The 24,579-nt window shown below is 28.2% G+C and overlaps 1 protein-coding gene across 3 annotated transcripts in view; it reads right to left on the bottom strand.

The window, feature by feature from the left end:
- Nucleotides 1-24,579, bottom strand: part of LOC123300693 (rap1 GTPase-activating protein 1) — a 536,990-nt gene that overhangs the window by 145,183 nt on the left and 367,228 nt on the right. Inside the window, exon 1 of one of the 3 annotated variants that reach the window (XM_044883309.1) lies at nt 24,312-24,445. The exons of the other annotated variants lie outside the window; for them this stretch is intronic. Coding sequence (XP_044739244.1) covers nt 24,312-24,382 — 71 coding nt within the window. The 5' untranslated portion in view covers nt 24,383-24,445. Of the gene's footprint in view, nt 1-24,311; nt 24,446-24,579 lie in introns of those variants that run through there. 3 annotated transcript variants of the gene reach the window in all.

Here is a 24,579-nt window from a genome sequence, read left to right on the forward strand (position 1 = left end):
GCTTGCCATGAATTTGGAGAATATGCAAAAACATTTTACAATCTGTCAATGTATTGTCCAAGATTTATGTTTTATCATTCAAAAAAATGAGTTGTGAGCTATCAGAAGTTAAACAAAAACATAATAGGGATAATTAAAAGTAAATACAAGGAAATTTTAAGTTATACAATATTGAATATCTTACTTCATATGTCATTAAGTTAGTACAAGATCCGAATTAGGGTCGACCTTCACCCATCTGTTTACCGAATGAAAGTTATTTTTTATGAAATGTAAAATATTAACAAATATTCCTGTAATGGGTTGCCTAAAAAAATATGGTCAAAACTATTTTTAATATAAATATCAAAACTTGGAAAGCTTGTAAACATTATTTTTGACCAATATTTTGTGACCAATCATATGCCACCGTATTTGTAACAAAATTATCTTTATTTAGATATGCGAGTCAATCGAATTAACAGATGCACGTAATTACTATTTTCAACTTGTATATATGGGATAATAGAGAATGAAAAGATCGACAATTCAGTCGCTGCATATTTCTTATGGCTTTTACTATTGTTTTATGACCAAAATTCGTTAGATATGCAAGTAAGAGAAAAATTTCAAAAGATTTTACGCTTGATATTTTCACTAAAAGTAGTCTTGACCGCATTTCTTTAGGCAACCCATTACAGGGATATTTGTTAACATTTTATACTTCATAAAAAATAACATTCATTCGGTAAACAGATGGGTGAAGGTCGACCCTAATTCGGATCTTAGACTAAGTTGACTACTAAATCAGAATAATGTCTTTTTTAAACAAATATTACAATTAATTCAGTTCAATTTAATTAAGTATAGAGTTTAAGTACCTATAATATTTAATATTTTAAATGATAAAACAAGTATTTGATTTCATAAATTAATACTTAAATTTTCAGAATTACCAATGCACAGATATACAAACAGTATCGTGCAAAAAAAAAAAAGCAAATTAAATCTAAAATTTCCAATACAGTTACTTGTTCGAAAGAAACATAGTTCCTACCGAGTGTCCCACGACACCTCTCGTTTTTTCACTAGCAAAATTATCTCCCAAACAGTAATGAAAGGTTACTATTAACTTAATGGGTTCGTCTGAAACAAGAGGATCCTCGCTTTTTTATCTGGGAGCTATGGAAACTGAACCCATAATTACCAGAACATTGGCAATATTTATGAAACTTTCCTCAATAGGCAGATAACCAGAGGGCCTTAAAGATTTAAATAACCAATCAAGAGTACCAAGAATAATTTTATGTCAAAAGTACAATGATACGTTTATTTTGCACGGCAATCGATTTTAAATGCAAAACGCGATAAAAATTATCATTATTCATCAGAAATTTACTAGATCGACAAAATGTGGTTTATTTTTCTTTTCAAAATTAATGTTCCTCCTTCGGGGTATTGTTTAAGTTCATTGAATTATATACAAAAAATTCTTACAGACTAACACCTTATTGCCTTGAAGAGTGAAAAATATATACTGTCGTGAAATTGTAACGTTAAAATGACTTTCAATAGCGAAAATGGGTTAGCAAGGTTTAAAATGTGAGATGTTACTGAAAGCTGTCATGCGTCAAATAATTTTCTAACCACAGTACTGAAATAATGCCTGTATAATTAATGCGAACCACCTTGTTATTTCAATCTAATATATGATTTATTTTCTATACGTGGGTAAATACGATTTCTGCATATTAATAAGAAAATATGATATAATGATTAATGTTTTAATAAAAGGAACTATCGATTTTCCTTCCGCATAACCTGCTGCTTTTATAAATATTTTTATAGCACATAACACACGACGATGATATTCACAAAAACAATATTAATTTCTAAAATTAATACATAATTATGTTTTTCATTGAATAGTATTTATTGAAGCGCGTAATTAGAAAACAAGAATAAAAAATTGTGAATCATAAATTATTACCGAAACGATAACAAAATTTTGCAAGTTTGTTGGTAAAATTTGATATGAATACCGGGTGTTGAGTATTGAAGATAACTAACGTTGAAATTTTCGAGTTTAAAACAATTACCTCGAGAGAATCGAGGATTTAAAAATAATAGTGTTAACCGGTTACCGGTTTGTAAGTTGTACATAACTAATCTATTAAAATTCGTTATGTGGAAGTACCGGTTAGAAGATATTTGGCCATATTGAAGGCTTTGGGTTAGAAAATCCGTCAAAAAACGGATAGAATTAAGGAACAAAATTTTTTGGTTTGTTTACGACAGCGAATTTCAAATTGATGAAGATGAAGCTTTACTTGACTAATTTTTTGTTTACAAAATTTAGAAAATTTGTTAAAAGGACAAGATTTCTGTGAAACTGAGCACCCGTTATACAGTGAGTAATTTTGATAAATTACTGTCTAAAATCTATTTAACCATAAAATTAAGTATGAAAATAATTTTCGAAGTAAATTATTTAATACAAAAAGTTTAATGAAACTTTTGTTAGATGAAGAAACTTCATTTTCCTTGTGTATCAATTTAATGGAACATTTATTACAATTTTTTCACGTCTGTATACAAACTGTAAGCTTTTCTTTCTATATCAAAAATGGCAAATCGTAAATTCGAAGATTGTTTTACTTTACCTTTTTGTATTTTTTGGCCAGTTTTAAGCAAAAAAATGATTTTTTACCTAGGCGCTTAGTTTTCGAAATACAAATTCTTGAAAAATTAAACAAGCAATATTGGATTTTAAGAAAAATGTGTTATTTTTTCAATCTCTGAGGGAATTCGCTTAGCTAACGCAGCACCTGCGCTACGAATTTTTACGTATTGTGTTGTCAATACAACCAAACTCATGTTTATTAATTATCTAAAAGCAAGTAAAAAGAATCATAGAATTTAAAAGCTCCAAATGTAATAATACATTTATACAGAGGTCGTGTTGTCGTTTTAATACATTTTTTCTCTGTTTGAAGTTATGTAATGTTTATGTAATCTACATCAATCTGATTATAATCATATTAAAATTATATAAAATCTTCTTATTAATGTTTTCTCCATTATAAAATTAATTCAACTCATGTGATTATATTATGTGTTGAGTGTAGAACATTTGAGAGGGGGTTGTTCACTTGAAGTATTATTACACTCTTGAGAAAAGATTTTTCACCTGTCAAATAGGCACACAAATAGCGTTCTATTTCAAAATTTTATATAAAAATATTGCGGTTTGGTTTTAAAGAGAAAATTTTTAATAAGGCATATCTGACTAAAAAGTTTATTAAATGTCCAAAAATAAGTTCGACCCAAATAAAGCCTATTTAAATGGGAAGTGACATGACTTTTTTCGAATTTTTGCATGGTTCTTTAAAACTGTAACCAAAGGCTAATAAAAGCTAAATTAGCTTAGTAAGATTCTTCTAGGAAAGTACCTGATATTCCTATATTTCATAAAAGCTAAGAACTTGTATTAAATACCAGAAATGTATTGTAAGACAAATACAATTTAAAATAAAAATTTTTAGCTAAATTATGCAGAAAATAGAAAAAAATAAGTGAAAACAAACAATTGAATGAGTAAATTGTTGAAATGCTATGTAAAATAGACAGTGTTGATTAGGCAATCGTTTGTTTTTTACGTCATGTAAGTAAAGAAAGATAACCACACATACATACATGTCACATAACTGATATTCCCATATAATACATACATACTATATAATTTGCGTCCTCTTTGTATTTCAAACAAAAGTTGTTTCTTTTTTATAACGGACATTTTTTACATTTAAAGTTTTGTTCTATCTCTTACGGTTAACAAAATGTGTCATATTAACGAACTCGACCTCACTTTTTACGTGTTAAACGCGCTATAAAAATTTCAGCTTGATATCTCTTTTCGTTTTAGTGTTATCGTATTTACAGACGGGCGGACAACCAAAAATGCTACAAACTTGAGACTAAACTTAATCTACCTTGATATATTTCATATGTACATGGTATAATAACTATAATTATTGTATATAAAAATTTAAAAAATCTTAGTTTTGGCTTATACATATTCGACATTTTGGATATTTAAACAACTTCCTGTGTTACTTGTTGAAATTTCTTGTTTTAAAAGGTTTTTTTTTTTCAAAATATTCGATACTAATCGAATAATCTGAACACAAATTAATGCAATATTAATTTCCTAATTACCTTTTCATTTCCTGAAAACTTTTCAGTTCAATGTATGATTGAATGAATCAAAATAATGAACAATGTAATAATGATAGCTATAAATCAATTTTTTTAAATAATATTTTTTAATGTTTTGTTAAAACTTTCTTCCTCAATATGTATGAAGTGATATCCGTTGATAGATAGTAAAGCGGTTTTTTTGAACAAAAATAAACGTACACGAGCGTGTAACCTTATCAACAAACATTTTTCGTAATGAATTAGTACTTTTTTATTTTTTACGAAACCGACACGATAATAGTAACGGAAAAGAAACAAGATATTTTTCATATATGTGTTTTACTCCCTTTTTTTAATAATGCTGTACAAAAGATTTGTTTTTTCAATTTGTATATGGTACAGAGTGTATCAATTTATACCATAGTGCGAAAAATTATACAATTCAATATTGGACCGAAATTCATAAGTTCCCCTTTGAATATCCAAGTACAAAATTACGGTGAAGAAAATACAGGAACCTTCTATGATTGATTAAAATTCCAATAAAAAAAGAGTTATTTGGACAACTCCAGATCTTCATGAAACCGGAGCAAAAAATAACCTAAAATAGCCTTGAATATTGAATAATTTTTGGATTCACACATCGAAAAGCCAGAATCGTTATTTTCAGTGAATTAAAATTTCAGGTCATTATTTACTAGCCCATTCACAGACATTATGCCAATATTTGTGGCCTAACAGTTCTTCAAAAACACAAACATTGTCCATAGTTTCCCTAGAAATTCATGCAGTTATCAACCCTTTGGCCACTGCAACACTTATGAATAATGCATTTAGTAACCTTAGAAAAACCGTGGCTGATTCCAAAAAATATAAAACGAACAATTCGATATGTTAACCACCCGGAAACTTCAAAACTGAAAACTTTACAACCTCCCAGAGGTAGAATTGAAAAAAGATGTACTTTGAGCTATCATCACCCTACGGTTTATTAAAATTATGTCTGTATCACTTTGTTTCGTATATTTTGTATACTTTTAACCGACTAAAAACACGGGTGTTGTACGTTTAACATGTTTGTGAAACTGTTATTCTGTATGTTGTATCGTAGCTTCTAAACGGATGAACCGATTTTTTTTTTTTAAAGTAATTTGATCGAGTGTATTTTTAGCTATGTTTCATGCGTGAGTTTAGGGACCTTCGAACGGGTGAGCAGATTTTTCTGAAACATGGCCAAGAAAGAACACGATCAAATTTCCTTTAAAAAATATTGATTCATCCATTTAGGAGCAACGATTCCATAAACGAATCGATTAGATTTGACTTTGTGGCATCGTAGCTCTTAAATGGTTAAACCGATTTCGATTTTTTGAAAAGTCATTTGATTGAGAGTTTCCTAAGGTATGTTTCAAGAGGGAGTTTAGGGTTCCGTACTCGAAACAATTGGAAAAGAGGTGATGACTTTCAAACGACTGAGTAGATTTTTTTCTTAAAACATAATTATGAACACTTAAGATCAAATTACTTTTTAAACAAACAAAAAATCAAAATTGGTTCATCCATTTAGGAGCTACGATACCACAATCGAATCGATCAGACCTGATTTTATGTCGAGGGTTTCTTTAAATTTTTAATTTAACATTATATTTTTCACTATATTCAAATAAACAAAAATGTACTCTTATATTCGCATGAAACTCAAAGCTTAATGTTTATTTTTACAGAAACGGATAATAAAAACCCAAATTATCAAAAATGAATGATGATTAAATATCCTGAAGGTTTCTGTATGTATATAAATTTGTCATGGGAGAATTACACATGACATATTATAAACAAACATCATACAGTGGTTTTTTTTTTCAAAATAGACAGCAGTTTATCATATGAAATATGTTTTAATTATTCAGTTGATGTAGAATGTTGTACGCATATTAAAAAAAAAAAAACCAAAGCAATATCATTTTCAACGTATAAACAACTGAATAATGATGATTTGAGATTCTTGAATTTGAAATGGCGTACATTTTAATTACACTTTCAATATAGAGTGATTATGTTGTATCGATTGGATAAACTTCCAACTTCATAAATTTCACAGAAATTGGAATAAATTCTTTAAGAGCGTACAAAAATTGTAACAACTCAATTTGTGTGAAAACCCCATACCAGATCATAATGAAGTGAACGAAGATAAAATCATTATGAAGGATTATTATCTCGTTTTTTCAACAGAAGAGGTCGAGAAGTATTTCAGTAACCATTAAAACAGGCAAACCTAAGCGCTTAATCAAGAAATCGAAAAAAAAATTTCCATCTACGCATGAGATGATGAGATTTTTAATATTAAATTTTTAGAATTCTTTAACAATTAAACTTAAATAAAGAGAGAGATCTCAACTTCTTAACATCAGAACTCCTATTTGTTTTCATACCAAACTCTCTCTTACCCATATTTTCTTTAGCATAGACCGTAAGTTGTTGAAAATCGAGATGTTTCATTTGCTTGGTTTTAGTCTATTTTTATTGAGGCTGAATAAAAGGGAAAACCAATTTTCGTACGAAAATATGAATTTTAAATGGTTCCCGAGTCACCGGGAATATCGGCAAAAACGGGGACTCCTTTAATACGTTACATATTTTTATTATGCAACCAAATTCTTAAATTTGGTTCAAAGTTTTGTGTACTTTATATAAGTCACGCATTCATGATTCTCTTAATAGCTTTTTCTTTCTCAACACATTGTACTACTTAACACATGAGTGGTGAGATTTTACACTTTAATAGATTAACGCACATGACGTATTTTCATTTGAGCAAGCCACCCGAGACCAGAGGTCCCGGGTTCGTGTACCAGCTTTAGTGAAGTCTTTTCATTTTTTTCCATTTGTTCAAATTTCATACGTAAGTTTTACTATAAAATTTTGTTTATAAATAAAAAGCGTTAGATTACTTTGTTAACCACATAACTATCTTGGTTTTACAGAGCAATATTAGCATAATGTTTCTGATTTTTCTCGCATCGTTATATATCGTAACATATATTACGTACAAATGACATCATACAAAACTATAAACATTTTTATGCTTGTTTTATATTCTTTCTATGATATATTTTATAAAAAAACATGTTATATTATGTATATTTAGTGATTGCGTATGTATGTATATGTTTTAAATAAACATATCATTTTAAGCTTACACACTATTCGCTAAACAAGAGTTTTATAGTGCGGGTTAGTACCAAACATCATTGACACACGAAATATGAAAAGCGAGTTTACTTGAGCTTACAAACAACAGTATTAGCGAAGTAACAAATAAATGAAGTAACAAAAAAAATATGGTGTTACAAACTAAATTATTGTAAATTACTTATAGCTGATTGGTTACTAAACTGTGTAACCATAATCATCAAGGGTGTCCAACATGATTCCTTGAATTTCAAAACACAAGCATTATACATGAACCAAAATGTTAAGTTTTCGATAGAGTCGTTTTATACTGGTATAAATAAACGATGTGGCTTCTACCCATTCTACTCCTAAAGATGCCGTAAATATACTTCAACATATTATAAATTTGAGTATTTTTGATATATACCTCCCAAGGCATATTTACACTCGAATAATATAATAAAATTATGCGTAAAACCACAAATGATATACTGCAAATTAAATCCATACATAAGTAATATTTAGGGTGTTCTCTCGCTATGGGCATAATCTCAGAAAATTCTAAATTGCTTATACTTATTAAGGATATTATAAGACAATTTGAAGTCGATTGACCGTCTCTAATTCGAGATAAACTTGATTAAAATTCGGTTCATTAACACGGAGAGTATTGGAGAGGAATCCAATATCTGAAAAAAGGCGAAATTATTACGGTTTTTATGATTTTTGACAAAAATTTCATTAGACCAACATCATAGACAAGTTGGCTAAAATCAGAGCTACCGGATTTGAGGCAAACTACCCCGTACTGTCAAACGACAAGGTTACTGGATGAAAACGACAATATGAATGAATTTTATGATTTTGTATAATTCTGAAACAAGTAAAATTTACAAAATTTAAAAAACCCCCCAAAAATTTTTCTGTTACGAAACCCTAAAGTCGCATTTGAAACATATCTAAGAACACTCTCCATTAAATAGCCTTGTTTATTAAATCCTTTTCTAAACTAAGTCGATTTGAAAGATCACCGCCAATTTTTAGTTTTTCGGGTACGGAACCCTAAATTATCACTTGAAATATAGCTAAGAACACTCTCCATTAAAATACCTTTCAAACAAAAGCAAAAAATTCAAAATCAGTTCATCCTTTTAGGCGCTACGATGCCACAGGCAGACAGACACACACACATAGCGGTCAAACTTATATCACTCCTTTTTTTAGTTCGGGAGTTAAAAATAGTTTTGTAAGTGACGGATATTGGTCGCAGGACGTGTCTAAGGCAATTCTGGAAAGTTATTTTCATCATCTGAGAAGTTGACAGTGTGAACCATAAGGATCGCACTCACATGAATAGCTTGCAATAGTTGAATTCATCAAAAAGGGTGAAAGGTTATTAACTCCGCGACCGTCTTCTAGGATTTAGATACTTATTGCAAAATGTTTTCACAATATTATATTTATGAACAAATTTTCCCTTAATAATGATTCTACATACATTTTAGATTAAACAAACTGTGTTACATAAAACAAACACATTAAATATTAATATCTCGTATGTTGCACAATGATGATATAATAATAATAGTAAAGGGTTTCTTGTACGTTGTCACGCTATTTTAACGTTTATTCCATCGTAAAATTACACCAACAAATATTATTATTAGAATCGATTACTATTAAAAGTTACATAATAATAACATTAAATGATTTCCCACATTGATTAAAGTGAAACATTTATTCACAATCTATTAAAATAAGTTTGGTAATTGTTTTTCATTTTTAATCCCCGAACAAAAACAAGTTGATCGCTATAGTAGCGCCTAAACGGGTGAACAAATTTTGATTTATTTGTTTCGTTTGAAAAGTAATTTGATAGAGTGTTCTTAGCTATAAACCCGAAACAACTAAAAAATAGGCGATGATCCTCAAAATCGGTTCAGTTTGGAGAAAGCTCTAAGGAAAAAGATAATTTAATGGAGAAATTTCTTAGATATGTTTGAAGTGGGAATTTAGAGTAGAGTACAGAAAAAAATGTCGGGGGTTTTTTAAATTTTGTAAATTTCACTTGTGTCTTGTAGAAGCAGTTTCCCATCAATCCAAGATTTTAATTTCAATTCAGTTCAGTTTTGGCAGATTCTTTTTCATAACTTTTTATTTTGAGTAGCAAAAATTTCATTCAACCTTTTGGATTGATCAAACGAAATATGTTTATCCCCTAAAAACTGGTAGAAGTGAATGGTCGAATTTCTGAATGACTTAGGTAGAAGCATCAATCAATTTCGATAATACTTTGCCAAATAAACTTCTATCAAGACTTATCCTACAAAAGTTTGTTCGAAAACTGTTACCACTTAAATAAGAAAGATAAGCTGTCCCAAAAAATTGTGAATATATATAAAAGAAGATATAAAATAAATTACATAAGATTAACTCTTGTTCTGAAAATAGATGCAATCCCTATTTAAGGATGTATGATGACAACAATGTTTGATTTAAAGGCTCAAATTTTTTTTACATGCAGACTTTTACTAAAAGAATATGTGTCTAAAATTTCAGCCTAGGTATCCATGAAAATAGATATAAAATACAGTCGCTCTTATGAAGGATTCTCAAAAAACGACATATTTTGAAAGTTTTTGCTAATTTTCACTTGGAATGAATGAAAACAAATTTTACAAAAACCTTTCAATAGAAAGTAAACATATAAGCAATGGCGTAGAAAAGAAAAAAACCAAGTGTCTCCGTCATTATAAAAAATGTAAGAGCAGGGATAGATTTAGAGTTGACATTATTTTTATCTTATTTTCAATTTTGATGATGAATTTTGTTATAACTTCATGAATGTAGACGAAAAATAAGAATAAAATTTTTCGATATGTGCTTGGTTTTCGAAATATTAAAAGCTGAATAATTAAACAAGATTTTCAATTTTCAATATTTTGAAAATTACGCAAGATATAAAATGTAATATATCATCCAAATTGAAAATATATATTTTTTGTGCTCCCATTACCGTGCATACACCCTTAAGTGGCAAAATCTTTTTTTTTTTAAATATAAATATCTATGGGGGAGGGAGGTATTTTTTGGTTCTTGGGGAATTTTTCAGAAAAGTCTTTTAATTGGTAGGGAGAGTTCTTTAATGATCGCTCACAAACCGAGCCTATGTTGCCCAGGAACTATTTTAATGAAATAAAGTAGTAGCATTTTACTGAACAACCCTGTACTATAAATACAACATGTTCCTATTATTGGACTATTATTATCTATTTGCCGTATTTCTATGGTATAAATATGAGCATTATTGAAATACGTAAATGAGTGAATAACACCAAATACTCATTATTTTGTTGCACATAACATCATTACTTTTTAGTAGTTTTGTAATGATTGTAATGTTCTGGTAAATATGTTTATCATAAGTTTGTTCTTTTAAGCGCAGTGTAGTACACAAAGTGTAGATGCTGAAAGGCTGCATAGTGTATTTATAACATTGTAATTTTAGTGTACCACATCGAACTTAAAAGAACAAATGATACATGTGTGATAGATATTTAATGAGTTTGTTACCTCCCTCTAAATATTTTTTATTGCAACAACTATCTGGTTTTATGTACTAGTCCAAGCAAATTAGACATTTGGTTACTTCTGAAACGAGCAGTTTCTCAACCTAAAGTTGCAGCTTTTGAAAAATAGTTGAACTACATATTTGTATCATTTTCTTTCCATAATTTCATTTTTTTATTCGATATTTATAACTTAACGTTGGGAAACCGCTCGTTTCAAAAAAAATAAACAATTGCTAATTTGCTTGGAGTATAAAAATATGCATTACTTTTGTTGATAAACAAGACAAAGCAGGCGCGAGATAGAGTGTGCAAAAATAGACGGCCAAAATTTATCAATTGTTTCTTGTTCAGAAAAACTTGGATTAATATTCCGGATGTTGCCAAAAACCCTATTAACCCAATTTTTGCATATCCCTCTTCCTTTACAGAAACAGTCAAATGTCAATATGAACCAAATAAAGCTACCGAAGAATTTTTTGGGTAATTTCATAACAGTTTTCTTGCTTGGAAAAACTATAGAAAGGTTATTTTCAAAGCTGAAAATTAATACAAATAAATTTAATTTTTTTAGATTTTCAAAATCTTAGAATCATCTTTAAACATCTTTTATAAAGTTCTGAAGAGTAATTAGAGATTGTTTGATTCTAAAGCTTCAATTTTTAATTGTTTTTGACAAATTACACAAAAAACTTCGAGTAAATTTACTTGGTTTAAAGAAAGTGGCAATATTGATATCGTTATTAATATCGACATTTGATCGACCAAATAAAATAATATTAATAGGCCTTTTTTTTGTATCAGTTAACCGAGAACTGAATTTATCTCAATTTAAAAATAATAACTTCTAGGAAAGTGGTATCAATTTTCTATAGGAATGTTTTGAATTTACATAGATTTTTTTATTTTTTATATGATTTAAACAATATTTCATGGTTATTACTAACAGCAACAACCTCAGCAAAAGATGAAAAAATCGTAGGATAATAATCTTATCCATTTTATATTTGATAATTTATTGAGACAATATCTCTTTGATAAAATTGAAAGTGAAAAATGATTAAAAAACAATCCATTAAAATTTTAAAATCAAGGTTTAAATTGTAAAATTTTATAGAACAGATTGTTAACCTAATTACAAGAGCCCGATGACACAGGAAATGAATAATTAATAATTTCAAAATGCATTAATATATTTAATATTGTTGTTATGAATTCATAATTAGTAATTGTATATTTCTATTAATCTTAACATACATTTTTATGACATATGTTTTCATTAACTAATATTATGTCTTTTTTTATTTTTTAGGATAACGTAACAGAAAATATTTTTATTAAGGTTAGCTTGAGGCCCGTGACCACAAAGCTTTAAAGTAAACTTTTTTCATAAAGAAAAAGCATCGCGTTTAAATTTGGAATAGTTTTTTAACAATCTTATGCAAAAAAATTTAGATACACATGCAAACAAGAATTATTTGTCGCAAAAAATTTGTTGCATTTTTAAAAGACAGAAATAAATACAAAACTTGACTTGAGGTGATTTAATGAAAAGTAAATCTTTTTTCCATTATGCAAAATTTTCGTGTTTAATTTAAACGGAAAATTTTCTTGGTACAAGAAAAACTTGCGTCTATGTATACTTTAAATTTTTATTCCTATAAGGGCTAATATATATTTTGAGGAACATTATTTTCTTCTATGCACTGCAAAGAAATTAAGACATGTATTACCTTTACCATACATACTTATTTGTCTAATTCATGTCACGTAGGTAATAGTTAATTTCACTTTTAATCGGAAAGTTATTACTTTGACCCCCTAGAGTGACACGTATATGGCTGGCAAATTATATTACTTGTGCAATATTCTTCAAATCAACAATTTCTTTAAACGTAACAACTAACATACATATTTTTTACATACCTTATTTATCTTTTACCATGTTTCAAACAAAAAAAGAGACAGTACTTAAGTCAAATGATTTTATTTTCAATAAAAGAACATCGCAACAGACCATTTAAACGTATAATTTTGTTCTGTTTTTTGATCGAATTTCACTGTAAAATTAGATTTAAAAATTATAAAACTATCACACAATAATCAGTAACTTTACAAAAATATTATAATACCTGGTACAATATGAAATCGATTTTGACAGTCGTTTACTCGAATTCAGAATTAATTATAAATTAATTTGTAAAATATAAATTAACTAAACATTTCTTTTTATTATATCATGTACGTCTTCAAGTTTCGATCATATTCTTAACATATACATAACCTTTTTATTATACATGTGTCAAGTGTCATATTTTATTATATTAATCATATATTCCATAGACATGAATTAATTATAGAGCCCTTTAAACCCATAGAAGTAACACAGACATGCAAGTGATTATACAATAATTCAAAATATTAATATTCGCGCTTTGATAAGCTGCTAGATAAAGAGGGAAGACGGTTCCTTTTTTCAGTCTCTTTTTTAACTGTCAATAATTCACTTATTGCGTTTCCTATGCTTTTAAGCCTCTATGTTATATATAACCTCTTTGCTTTAACTCGATAAGTTCCAAATTACTATTATTAAGGAATATTCTATCTTTTATTATTGCCCTCTTTTCTTTTTCATTGGGTAAAAGCTTTCTTACCCAATAGCTAAGGTGTGATGTTATGGGCGCATACATGTAACTGATTTTGTTTTTTACGTACGAAGGTAGACCTAATTTCACTAAAAAGTATAAAATACAAATTTTTGGAAAAAAATGCAATCGATAAAAAATGCTCCTTAAAAAATACTTTTAAAGTACTGACTCCAATCAATAATTGTGTGCAGTTACGCTTTCAAGTCGATGCTAATCTTATCCTTAGCTATTTATTGGCGCCGACATCAAAACGTAATTACTCACAAGGAAATTATTGATTGGAGTGGGTACTTAAAAATCATTTTTTGCTTTTACGTGCATTTTACGTCGGTTCCATTTTTTGCAAAAAAATTTGTATTACTGAACCTTTAAAATATAATATTTTGTTCATAAAAGATGATCATCATTATTACATTATAAATGAGTAATATTATTAAATGCGTAAATTAAAATGAACCTAAATAAAATAATTAATAATTGTCATATTCATTAATTACAACGATTGGAGAAATAATTTACAAGAATGACTTGTTATTCTATGTTTGAGGTTTTTCTATCCTCGGAAATTAATTCATCAATTTTATCTTGAAATATCTACCACAATCCACAATAGCATATCCGGCTTAGATATTGTGTATTATATGATAGTCATTAGCGAATAATTGAGGCATTTTATCCTTCAATTTGTAAATAATTTTTAATTGAAATTCTTACATAACATATTCAGAATTTTTAAATATAGGGAATTTAGTTAATCCTTTTCAGATAGAATAATATTCTGTGAGATTCATAAGTGTGTTTTATCAACAAATTTATTGGTCATAAAATTAAACATCGTCTCATATTATTCTTGTTCAAGATTACAAACTAATAAATAATTTTAAATTATTAAAAATAATTTTCAAATTTATAAATTTATAACTGGAAGTTGTAAGTCATAAGAAGACCCGAATTAAGTAGTAACAATTTCGAATACCGGATGGTGATACTTGTACTTACTATTTTTTAAGACCAATAAAAATATTCAAATTCAAATCAAGTAAATCCCGCCAACAGGCGATAAAAATTTGTACTATTACACAGGAAGTGGACCGCTTACCATTACTTACCATTTATCAATATAAGGTAACTGAATTCTATCAAATGATTTTTTAGGAGTAGCCAACTACTTCTCATTAAAAAAAATAATTCCCGTTTATTAAAAAATTCAGGCAATGATGTATACATAAAAGATAGAACTTTTGAGTAGACATTCATGGTATAAAAAAAAAATTCTCCCCAGTGAACGTATTGTTATTTTTTAAATATTAATCATAAATAAATAAATTAGTATCCGATTTGGTGTATAATTAACGAAAACGTCAATATTTATAAATAAATGTTACAATCAAATTCGAATATAAATTAATGTTTATGTATTCGAATCGAAATGTAAGCCAATTGAGCTTATTATCAACAATATTTGTAATTAAAAATATGGAAATTAATGTGTTTCAATCTACGATAAAATTCGAATAATTTGAATCGAAAAGTCAACCGTACAATCACGCTTTTTTAAATTTTTAACCACCTTTCATTTTGCTCGAATTTAACCTTTAACTTCGGTTAAAAGAGAAGCATGATAAAATTTCGAAGCAGGAAGAGACCGTACGCAACATGTACAACAACTTATGTTATCATAGATATCAATTCTATTTGACTGAAAATGGCGACATTGTCCTAGCTCTAGAAGTGCTACCCCGCTTATTTGTGTAGAATAAGTTCCACATGACGTTTAATAAACATGACGTTTAATACAATGCTGGTATGGTATAGACACAGAAACTATAGTATCTACATAAGGATAAGTAATATTACAGTATTGAATAGAATTATCCACCAGAAGTATTGTGTGTATCGCCAACCAGTATGGGCCTGACGCCCATGCTGCATTGTCTCGTCCGCTGTAACTATGCTGATGTTACTATTTCCTCAATACAGTACACAGTTCACACCAATTCGGTATGGCGCTCAACTCGATACCGACATAGTGATATTCACAAAAAAATTTTTACCGTGTACTTCCTTTAATTGAAACCCTTATTTCTTTATTAGAATGTTTGATGTAAATCAGCCAAAACACTTTAGGAAATTTTAAAATATTCTATATTTAACTTTCATGGTATATGAGCCTACGGGAGGGACAGGAATTTAATTGAAAAAAAAAAGAAAATTGTGCTCTCTTTTTTGAACTCGATTAAAATTGTATGACAAAAACCACAAAGTTACATGAAATAAACCATACTGTGAAATATTATACAAGTTTTTTTTAAACAACCATATGCGGGTAATGTGCAATAATAAATAGTTCATAATTTATTTTTTAAAAAAAGATCCATATGCAATTAATTTAAATTTTAAAATGTACACAACCAAAAATTATTAAATATTTAATACCCTTAACCAAACCACGCTCACCCCCACACAACATACACACGCACACAGACATATATTTTTTGATAAATAAAAAATACGGATTCCATAATATTTTTTGATGTTAGATAATAATGTATGTATATGCATATTTAATCTGATCATCACAACATAGTCCAAGTCTCCATGCCAGTAGTAAATACGTAATAAACAAGCCGTGCGTAGGGTCTGGTACGACCCTTGTGGTACATACGAATAACTTCCCAGCATAATAAATAGTTATAAAAAATAAAAACTCGATCGAGTGTTATGAAATTCTTTTCGGATCATATTGCCGTTAATACACTTCGATCGAAATTTTTGTTCGCGCGATTGGAAACTATTTATAATCTAAATATTTTCTTAAATTCATTTTTGAATTGAAAACTTCTAAAGGCTCGTTAGACGGTATGTAATATGTGTACAATAAATAATATTTGGTAGGGTAAAATCTTTTTATTTCATCAACAAATATAGCTACAGATAGAACACCGTAACTGAGGAAAATAAAACCTTTTTCAATCGAAAAAATGACATCTATATAATAATAATTAAATTAAAGCTGTACTATTAACTATGTGAATCATATCTTTGTTAAATTCTGATTACTGATCATAGATGGCGCTTTTTTATTATTTATAATAGGTTTTAATACACACGTTAGTAATTTCAATTTACAAATTATTAATTTTTAATTATTCATAATATAATTAATTAAAAAATTTAAAAAAAAAACACAGTTCTTCCAAAGTTTTGAGTTTTCACTTCTGTCGGCATTTTTTTTCTTTGAAACTTAAGATAAATTATCAATTAACAAAAAACAATTTTCTCGTCTAGTATTTTCATTTTCATATTTTAAAGTGTTTTTATTACTGTGATGGGAGTTTGGATGTTGAAGTATACATATTTTGTACAATATGGTTTTTAGACAGCATTTGAAATTACAATAGAGTTATGATAATTTTATTTTAAGTAATAAACCCTTGTAAATATGGTTACATATGTTAAATAAAAGTACCTTTTTAATGAGTACACGTGTATGATATTATAAATATCTATGTGCGTAGATAATATCTCATTAACCCTATTTATATTCAAATATATCTTTACCGTTGAAATTAAATAATTTATACGAATTTTGGTTGAAGCTGTGGAATTCTCGTTTTAAACAATTTTTTTATCAACAAATTAATATCGAAAAACTGTAAAATTTTAAAAATCAAGTTCATTCGACAAAAAGTGATAACTTGAAGTGATGTTTGATTTCTGTGTATTTTCCAATTTTATTGCGTTTCGGAATCCTTATAAAATAGCTTTAAAAAAAAATTCATTTGAACCTTGGTTAACAATTTTCAAAATATCGCAAGAACACTGCAATATGTTTTGCAATGAATGATTTTGGGGCATGTTTCAGAAACTCTTCACTCAAAAGTCTACCGAATCGGATTTTTGTATTTTCTGAGTTAATCCCTTTTAGATAAAATCGAAAAAACTTTCTGTAGTGGAATGTGACAAAACTGATTTTGTGGGATAATTTTGACCCAAAAAAATACAAAATTTCAATTTATTTAACGATTAGACGAGCAATTATCCAGATTTTTCTCAATCGTCCATATAGAAAGAGAAAAAAAAATTTTTTGTTTTTGTTTTGATATTTGATAGAACCCAGTACTAAGAGTAATTCTAAAGCAAAAAATACAACAATCCACTTCATCTGGCGGTTGAATAAGCAATTTTCGAGATGTCGCACAAAATAGGGTATAACCTGATGTCGAATTTGTCATATTACCCACAAAAACTAGACTTAATTAATTCCATAGCAAAATTTGAAAGTGCAACTGAAATTGATTAAAAAACGAAGAAGTTATAAGCATTCAAAGATTGTTGCCCATCTCATTTAAACAAAACAAAGTTTTACATGTAATATTAATGGCGATATCCACGTATGACGTCACTAGTGGATATTTTCCTCTTTGTTCAATCAGTAATTTTAAATGTTTATATCTTGCATACTACGAAAGATGTTTAAAAACCAACTTCACTTTTCTGCGCGCCCAGAGAGAGAATTATTCACCTGAAGTGATGAAAAATTTACTCCGGTTACCTATTACTCATTAATGTGTAATTCTGGACTATAAAGGGAATCGTAAATTTTTTAAATTGGGCAATTTAAAAGTTAGTATTTAATCTTGAGTATAAAACGAAGGATATGTTGGAAATTTGGATTTTGATTTTCAGAAACATTTTACCTCAGCTAAAAATGTTCTTTTAAATCGCATGCGTACACGGTAAGAAATACATTATGTTTATTACAATACTGCTTGGTATATTATCGTAAGAAACATACCTGTGGCGTTATTAACAATACAGAATTGTAAATAGCGCCATAGAGCTATGGATCTTACGCCAATATTATATACCTTTTGAGTATCTGTCCCTACTATACTATACCAGCATTGAAATAAACGCCATACATTTCTTACCATGAACGTGTTATTCTAACAATAAAACAAATTTCTTGCAAATGTTTGGAATTCTATAATTTGTAAACAAACATTATTTGATAATAAAATTAAAATTTAGGAATTCTACTGCAGTATAAACATTTGTTAATGAAATACCGACCATAAAGCCCTGATCTGATATCACATCATATGGTTTTCAAATATTTCATGGTTTATGTCAATGTAACACAAAATAACAGTAAACAACACACTTTTGCATATTTAAACATTAAAAAACGGCGTTTATTTGCTACAGTTTTATAAAATATATACCGATAGGTAGGTACATCTGTTACTATACCTATATTGACATCATACACCACGCTATATGTTAACTACCTTTTACCGATAATTACATTAGTAATAGTCTGTTAATATTTAAATGATCTGTTAATTTATTGGAATATAATATGAGTACATGTAAATATTTTATGCGTTTGTTATCTGTATTTATTTACCGGCGCAGATTAATATCAAATAACAGTTTATAAACGAATTGTTCCTTACTGTACCTTACACTCACATTTGACAGATGAGGGCTACACTAAAAAGTAATTATAAGAGTTTTATCAACATAAAACTTTTAGCCTCCAGCCAAATACGAACCGAAGGAAGTTGTGTCAAAAACATGTGAAGCCAAAAACATAAAACGTTGACATTGATATCTAAAATCGCTAGAATCGCTTTCGCAGGTCAAAAACATTAAGAAAAAAGAAAAACAAAACAAATAAACCAAATTAAATTTAGTCTGACATTTCACTGCACCATCCATGAGCATCATTTTGATCCATAAATTAAAAATTTCTAAAAATATTGTAAAAATACAATTCATGGCCATCGGTTCTGAAATACTCAATACATTTAATAAAAAAAAATTGAAAAGTGTACATATATTTTACCCGTGTAAAACAATTCTTATCCCTATTTCGAGTCCCTATTTCCCTATAATGAAAGGGAGATCAGTGAAAGCAAGGAAAGTGAAGGCTATAACAAGCTAGTATTAGTATAAAAATGGCAATATAATTTTTTTTTTCTTTTTACAGATTGTGTACATTTGGGTACTCGTTTTAACTATCTTAAGTCGATAGCTCAAATAGTTTTTTAAGCGTGGGTACCGTTTTGTAAAACCACATTTCGAGGAAAACGTGTTTAAAACTTTTTATGTAGATAAATATCAATATACTTACTATGAATAGTCAGCGATTGCTGATTCGCAAGTATTTTTGTAGCTTTTAGTTTTTTTAGAAGTATTTGTTATTACTCGCGTTTTTTTCCTATAAACTCATATTATACAAAAGAATTTAGCGTAAAGTTCGACAGTTTAAGAGATTTCTTGATATTTCTTTGATTTTCATTAACCTGATAAGTTAACTCGAATTTGTAAAGCGATTATCAGATTGTTAAGTATATAAGGATATGAAAAAAATCTCAACTTCAATTTCAACGTAATAACCAGAAAATAACGTCGTGTTCAAAGTAATTCCCTCCGAAATGTATTGACAAATGACGAAAATATTTATTGTATAAAACTATCTCCCTCTAGGCATTGAACTACGTTTAAAATAGGTCATAGGGAAGAAAGTTTATTGTTATCACATTATATGTAAAATGTCATACATTGACATTTAAAGTTGTTGACATTTTGTACTACAAATCGAACTAAATTCTAAGGATTCAATTATCAAAACATCGTTTTTTTTTTTAATGGACATAAGAAACTGAGCTAACTAGTTTAGTTATGACTTTTATAGGCCAGACCAATAATTTCCTGGTTAAATAATTATTATTATGTTTATTGAAAAATAAACTATAATGAATATTTGTGAAGTCATTTTAGCTTGTTGAAAAATCGAACTTTATAATTTGGTATAAGTCTGTATGAACCAGGGTATATTTTAGTCATACAAATTATACCTTTATTTTATAAAGGGCAGAAATTGGAATGATTATTGTCAAGGTCTCCTATTTTCAAGTACTTATATTTCAGGAGATTCCGAAAATTTGTAACTGCGGCACAAGCTTAAAACTGATGAGTATTCGTTGAAGAGGATATTCAAATATTAATAAAATTGACGTCAGCTACGATAATTTTTGGGAAAAGTTGTTGAAAAGACGAGAAGTTGTCGAAAACCTCTCCAATTTCTGTCCTTTATAAACTAAAAGCATATTTTGTACTACCAAAATAGGAAATAAATGGGAATAGACTTATCAATAAAGCTAGATTTTCAACCGTCGATATTTCGAAAGCTAAGACTGGTCTTAAAATCATTTACTGCTTTTCATCATACCTAAGAAAAGTGAAAATTATGGGATTGTAGCTAAAGAAATCATAGTCTCAATAGCGCTTTCGCCATAATTAATAGTGTTAATGCACTATTATCTAAAAGCGACCCTAGTAAATTTAATAGGTGAGGCGATACAATGATTTTTTCATAATTATGATAATTTTTAATTCAAATAGGAATAAATCGAAAAATTGCGAAACATAATCATAAAATTATAAAAGTGACACATCTCTTTATTTTTCGGTTCCTTTGCACCACGACGACTGATGCGGGAGCATTACTCGCATCCGTTTTCTACCGCCACTATCTTTCAGAGAAATTTTTCTTAAATGTCAACTTTTTATTAAAACCATGATATGAATTATAAAAGATTGAAGAAGAAATTTGATGTTAAAAACAAAATATTACTCTTCTGTTACATAAAAATAAGTACATATGGTTTTCTTTCTTCAAATAATAATAAAAAATAAAAAAGAAGTAATAATTTTAATAAACTTTTTAATTAAACCAGCAAACATAACTTTTATTTTCCTCTTTCTTTCTTTATTATTATTACTTACTACCTCTGTGTGTACCTTCTTAAACACGTTCATAAATCAAATAAAGAGGTTATGTAACACTTTATTTAGTGTAGTTTATATTATATATGTTATTCGCATGAAAGAAAATTTATATGAAAAACTTTTTACGTTATTTATTTCTGAATTATTTTTATGTGTGGAAAACAACTTACTATAACTTACTATGTAAGACAAACCACATATATATATATATACGCACCGCATACCATGTATAACACCTCTTGATAAATCATTTTTTCACGAAATGACATTGGGTAGTGTGACAATTTTTATTGATATTATGTCATCACGATAATGGTAATGAAATTTTCAACTAGGTAATATGCATCAACCCTCGAAATTTTGATAATAAAATTTTACAAAAACATGTAAAATGTTTATCCATTTCCTTCAAGAATCACTTTCGATTTTAGATCGTATGTCCATAAGAAATTTATATGATTCTGATTGTTTACATTTTCTAGAATTGATAAAATTGTGTAATTTTCGTTTTTTCCATTTTAAAGATTACGAAAATTTTAAATATTTAACAATGTTGCAATTATTCAAAAATTTTTATCGATCGCTTGGTATGTACATTTAGTTTTTTATCGTGGAGTGGAAACAATGTTCAAAAAATTCGGGAAACAAACCTTATAAGGGCGTATAGGGTTCTTTTAAAGTTATAAACACTTACTCTATGAATAGAAACGAATACAAACCATAATGGGTAAATAATATAGATATTAAACCAAAATAATTATCTGATAATAGAGATAACGATAGTAATTATTGTAACCTGTAGTGAATGGGTGGATATTCACAAATTTTTAAACCTCCTGGTGATGGGAAATAGGTCATAGGTGTATCATAGATCATAGAACGATAATAAAAAGGAGTTGTACCCTCATATGATAATTCCAGATAGATAAAATCAAATTAAAGTAATTATATGGAATGGAATGGAATGGAATAATACTGTGATTTGAAAATATGATAAAACAGGTGAAAACAAAGAATTGACTGAGTCAATTGTTGAAATACCCTGTGTAGAAAGTGTTGAATATCAGTGCTTACAAGACAATTATACAAATTGAAATGCCGCCATTTGTTTTGGCTTTCGAAAGTATTTTCTAGAAATTATTTTTGTTTTTCGAAAATCTTTCACAAGACTACTAAGTAGTTGAAGCATCCAGCAAATTTTAAATTCCCTATCTTTTATAATTGGAGAAAATGGACACCAATTTTGTCCCGATTTGCGCCCTCACGGGGAAACAATAATGTTTACGAAATTTATTACATATAAATTTTTGTTAAATCTTTAACGGTTTACAAAATGGGTCCTATGAACCCAAAACCCAAATGACCTATGTTGCCCATTTACGAGCTCAAATATACTTTTTACATCCTGGTCACGCTTTAAAAATTTCAGCTTGATATCTCCTTTCGTTTTTAAGCTATCGTGGTGACAGACGGATAGATAGGCAGACAACCGGAAATGGACTAATTAGGTGATTTTATTAACACCTATTCCAAAGTTTTGTTCGTATGATCAATATTTCTAAGCGTTACAAACTTGGAACTAAAATACTATGCCTTGATATACACATATTTTATATATTCAGAGTATAAAAATATTATGAAATAAATAAAACAAAAGTTATTTATCAAAATCCATTAATAACTTACTTTTTTTACTGGATTTTACAAAATAATTTTTGTATGAGTTTTTATTCTGAAAATTTTTTAGATTAATTTTTTACTTTCGGCCAAAAATTATTTTAAAAAAGTTTGATTGTTGACTAAAAACACTACATTACAATATAACGTCAAATAAAAGTCAACTGCTCAAGTTTTATTCAATATATGAAAAATAGTATGTGTATCTTTTTTGAAGATACACAATATAAATTTGAAATCCTATTTATTTAGCAAATAATATTTTATAAGTGACATTTAGTTATTTATTTATGTTTCAAAAGAAAACAGGAACACAAAGAAAATTACAGAAAAACATCATTAGGCTCAGGACACACGAGCGTCAATTTTAACGCACATATCTTATAATTATATAGTGTTGCAACATTAAACTACGTTGGAAATTAACGCCTGTATGAATGGCCCAATTAAACATAATGCGTTGCACATTTAACACATCGTGGAACCTTTAAAGCAGTTTATATAATAAGTACAGATAGTTTGTGGTATGTAGAATTCGATTCAAGATTCCTCCACAATGTTTAAGGGTTGATTTAATAAACTAATGAACAAGTATTTTTCTTTTGGGTTTTTACTTAACGCAATCGGGGTTATGATTTTGAAATTAATTAATTTTTTTTTTTTACACTTCTTAGGAAGGATATTCAAATACTTATTCAATGATACAACGCTTACATAGTATTTAATGATCCACTCTTTCTGGCCCTGTCGGGTAATTTTTATAAATTTGATATAGCTAGTATACTTTAACAATTGAGACAAATCTAACGACATCTCTAAAGGTAAAATCCATTGAGCTGTTTAGACTACAGAGCGTGCCAAAGAAATATACATATATACATACATACATACATACACACGAAAAACATAACCGTCCTTCTGACGGAGTCGGGTAAAAATACAAATAATTTTTTCCGATATTCGGATTGTTCTCAATGATAATTCATAAGTTATAAGCTCGCCAAGCAATTGAAAATTTTATGAGACATAACCCTACCAAACAGTTTCTAAAACAAATTTTTATGATGACTGTCAATACTACACCGCGGAGCTTCAAGTCTGGACGTATATTCGGCAATTCAAGACTTAATTCTACAGACCAAAAACAATCATACAACTGGTTAATATTTTTTCAACATTAGGTACCTTAGGAGTATTGTAACCACCAGGGCTGGAGTATAGATTAAATAATATATAAAAAAAATTGTTCAATACTTACATTTTTTTCATATAGCGTTTTCTTGCAAGTAACGAATATGATTCTCTTTTACCACTTTGAAAATATTTCATGGTTCAATTATTATCAATTTAAATTACATTTAAAAACTAAAATATTATTATATACGTTTTCATTTAAAAATATTGCACATTTATTATTATTTTTTGTATAAATTTTTATGAAAAAAGTTCACGTCATTTTCAATTAAAAAAGTTTTTTTTTGTGTGTCGTTTTTAATGTTTTTATGTTATGAACTCATATAAATCTG

The sequence above is a fragment of the Chrysoperla carnea genome, chromosome 5, assembly GCF_905475395.1.
Source record: "Chrysoperla carnea chromosome 5, inChrCarn1.1, whole genome shotgun sequence".
Lineage (NCBI taxonomy): Eukaryota > Metazoa > Arthropoda > Insecta > Neuroptera > Chrysopidae > Chrysoperla > Chrysoperla carnea.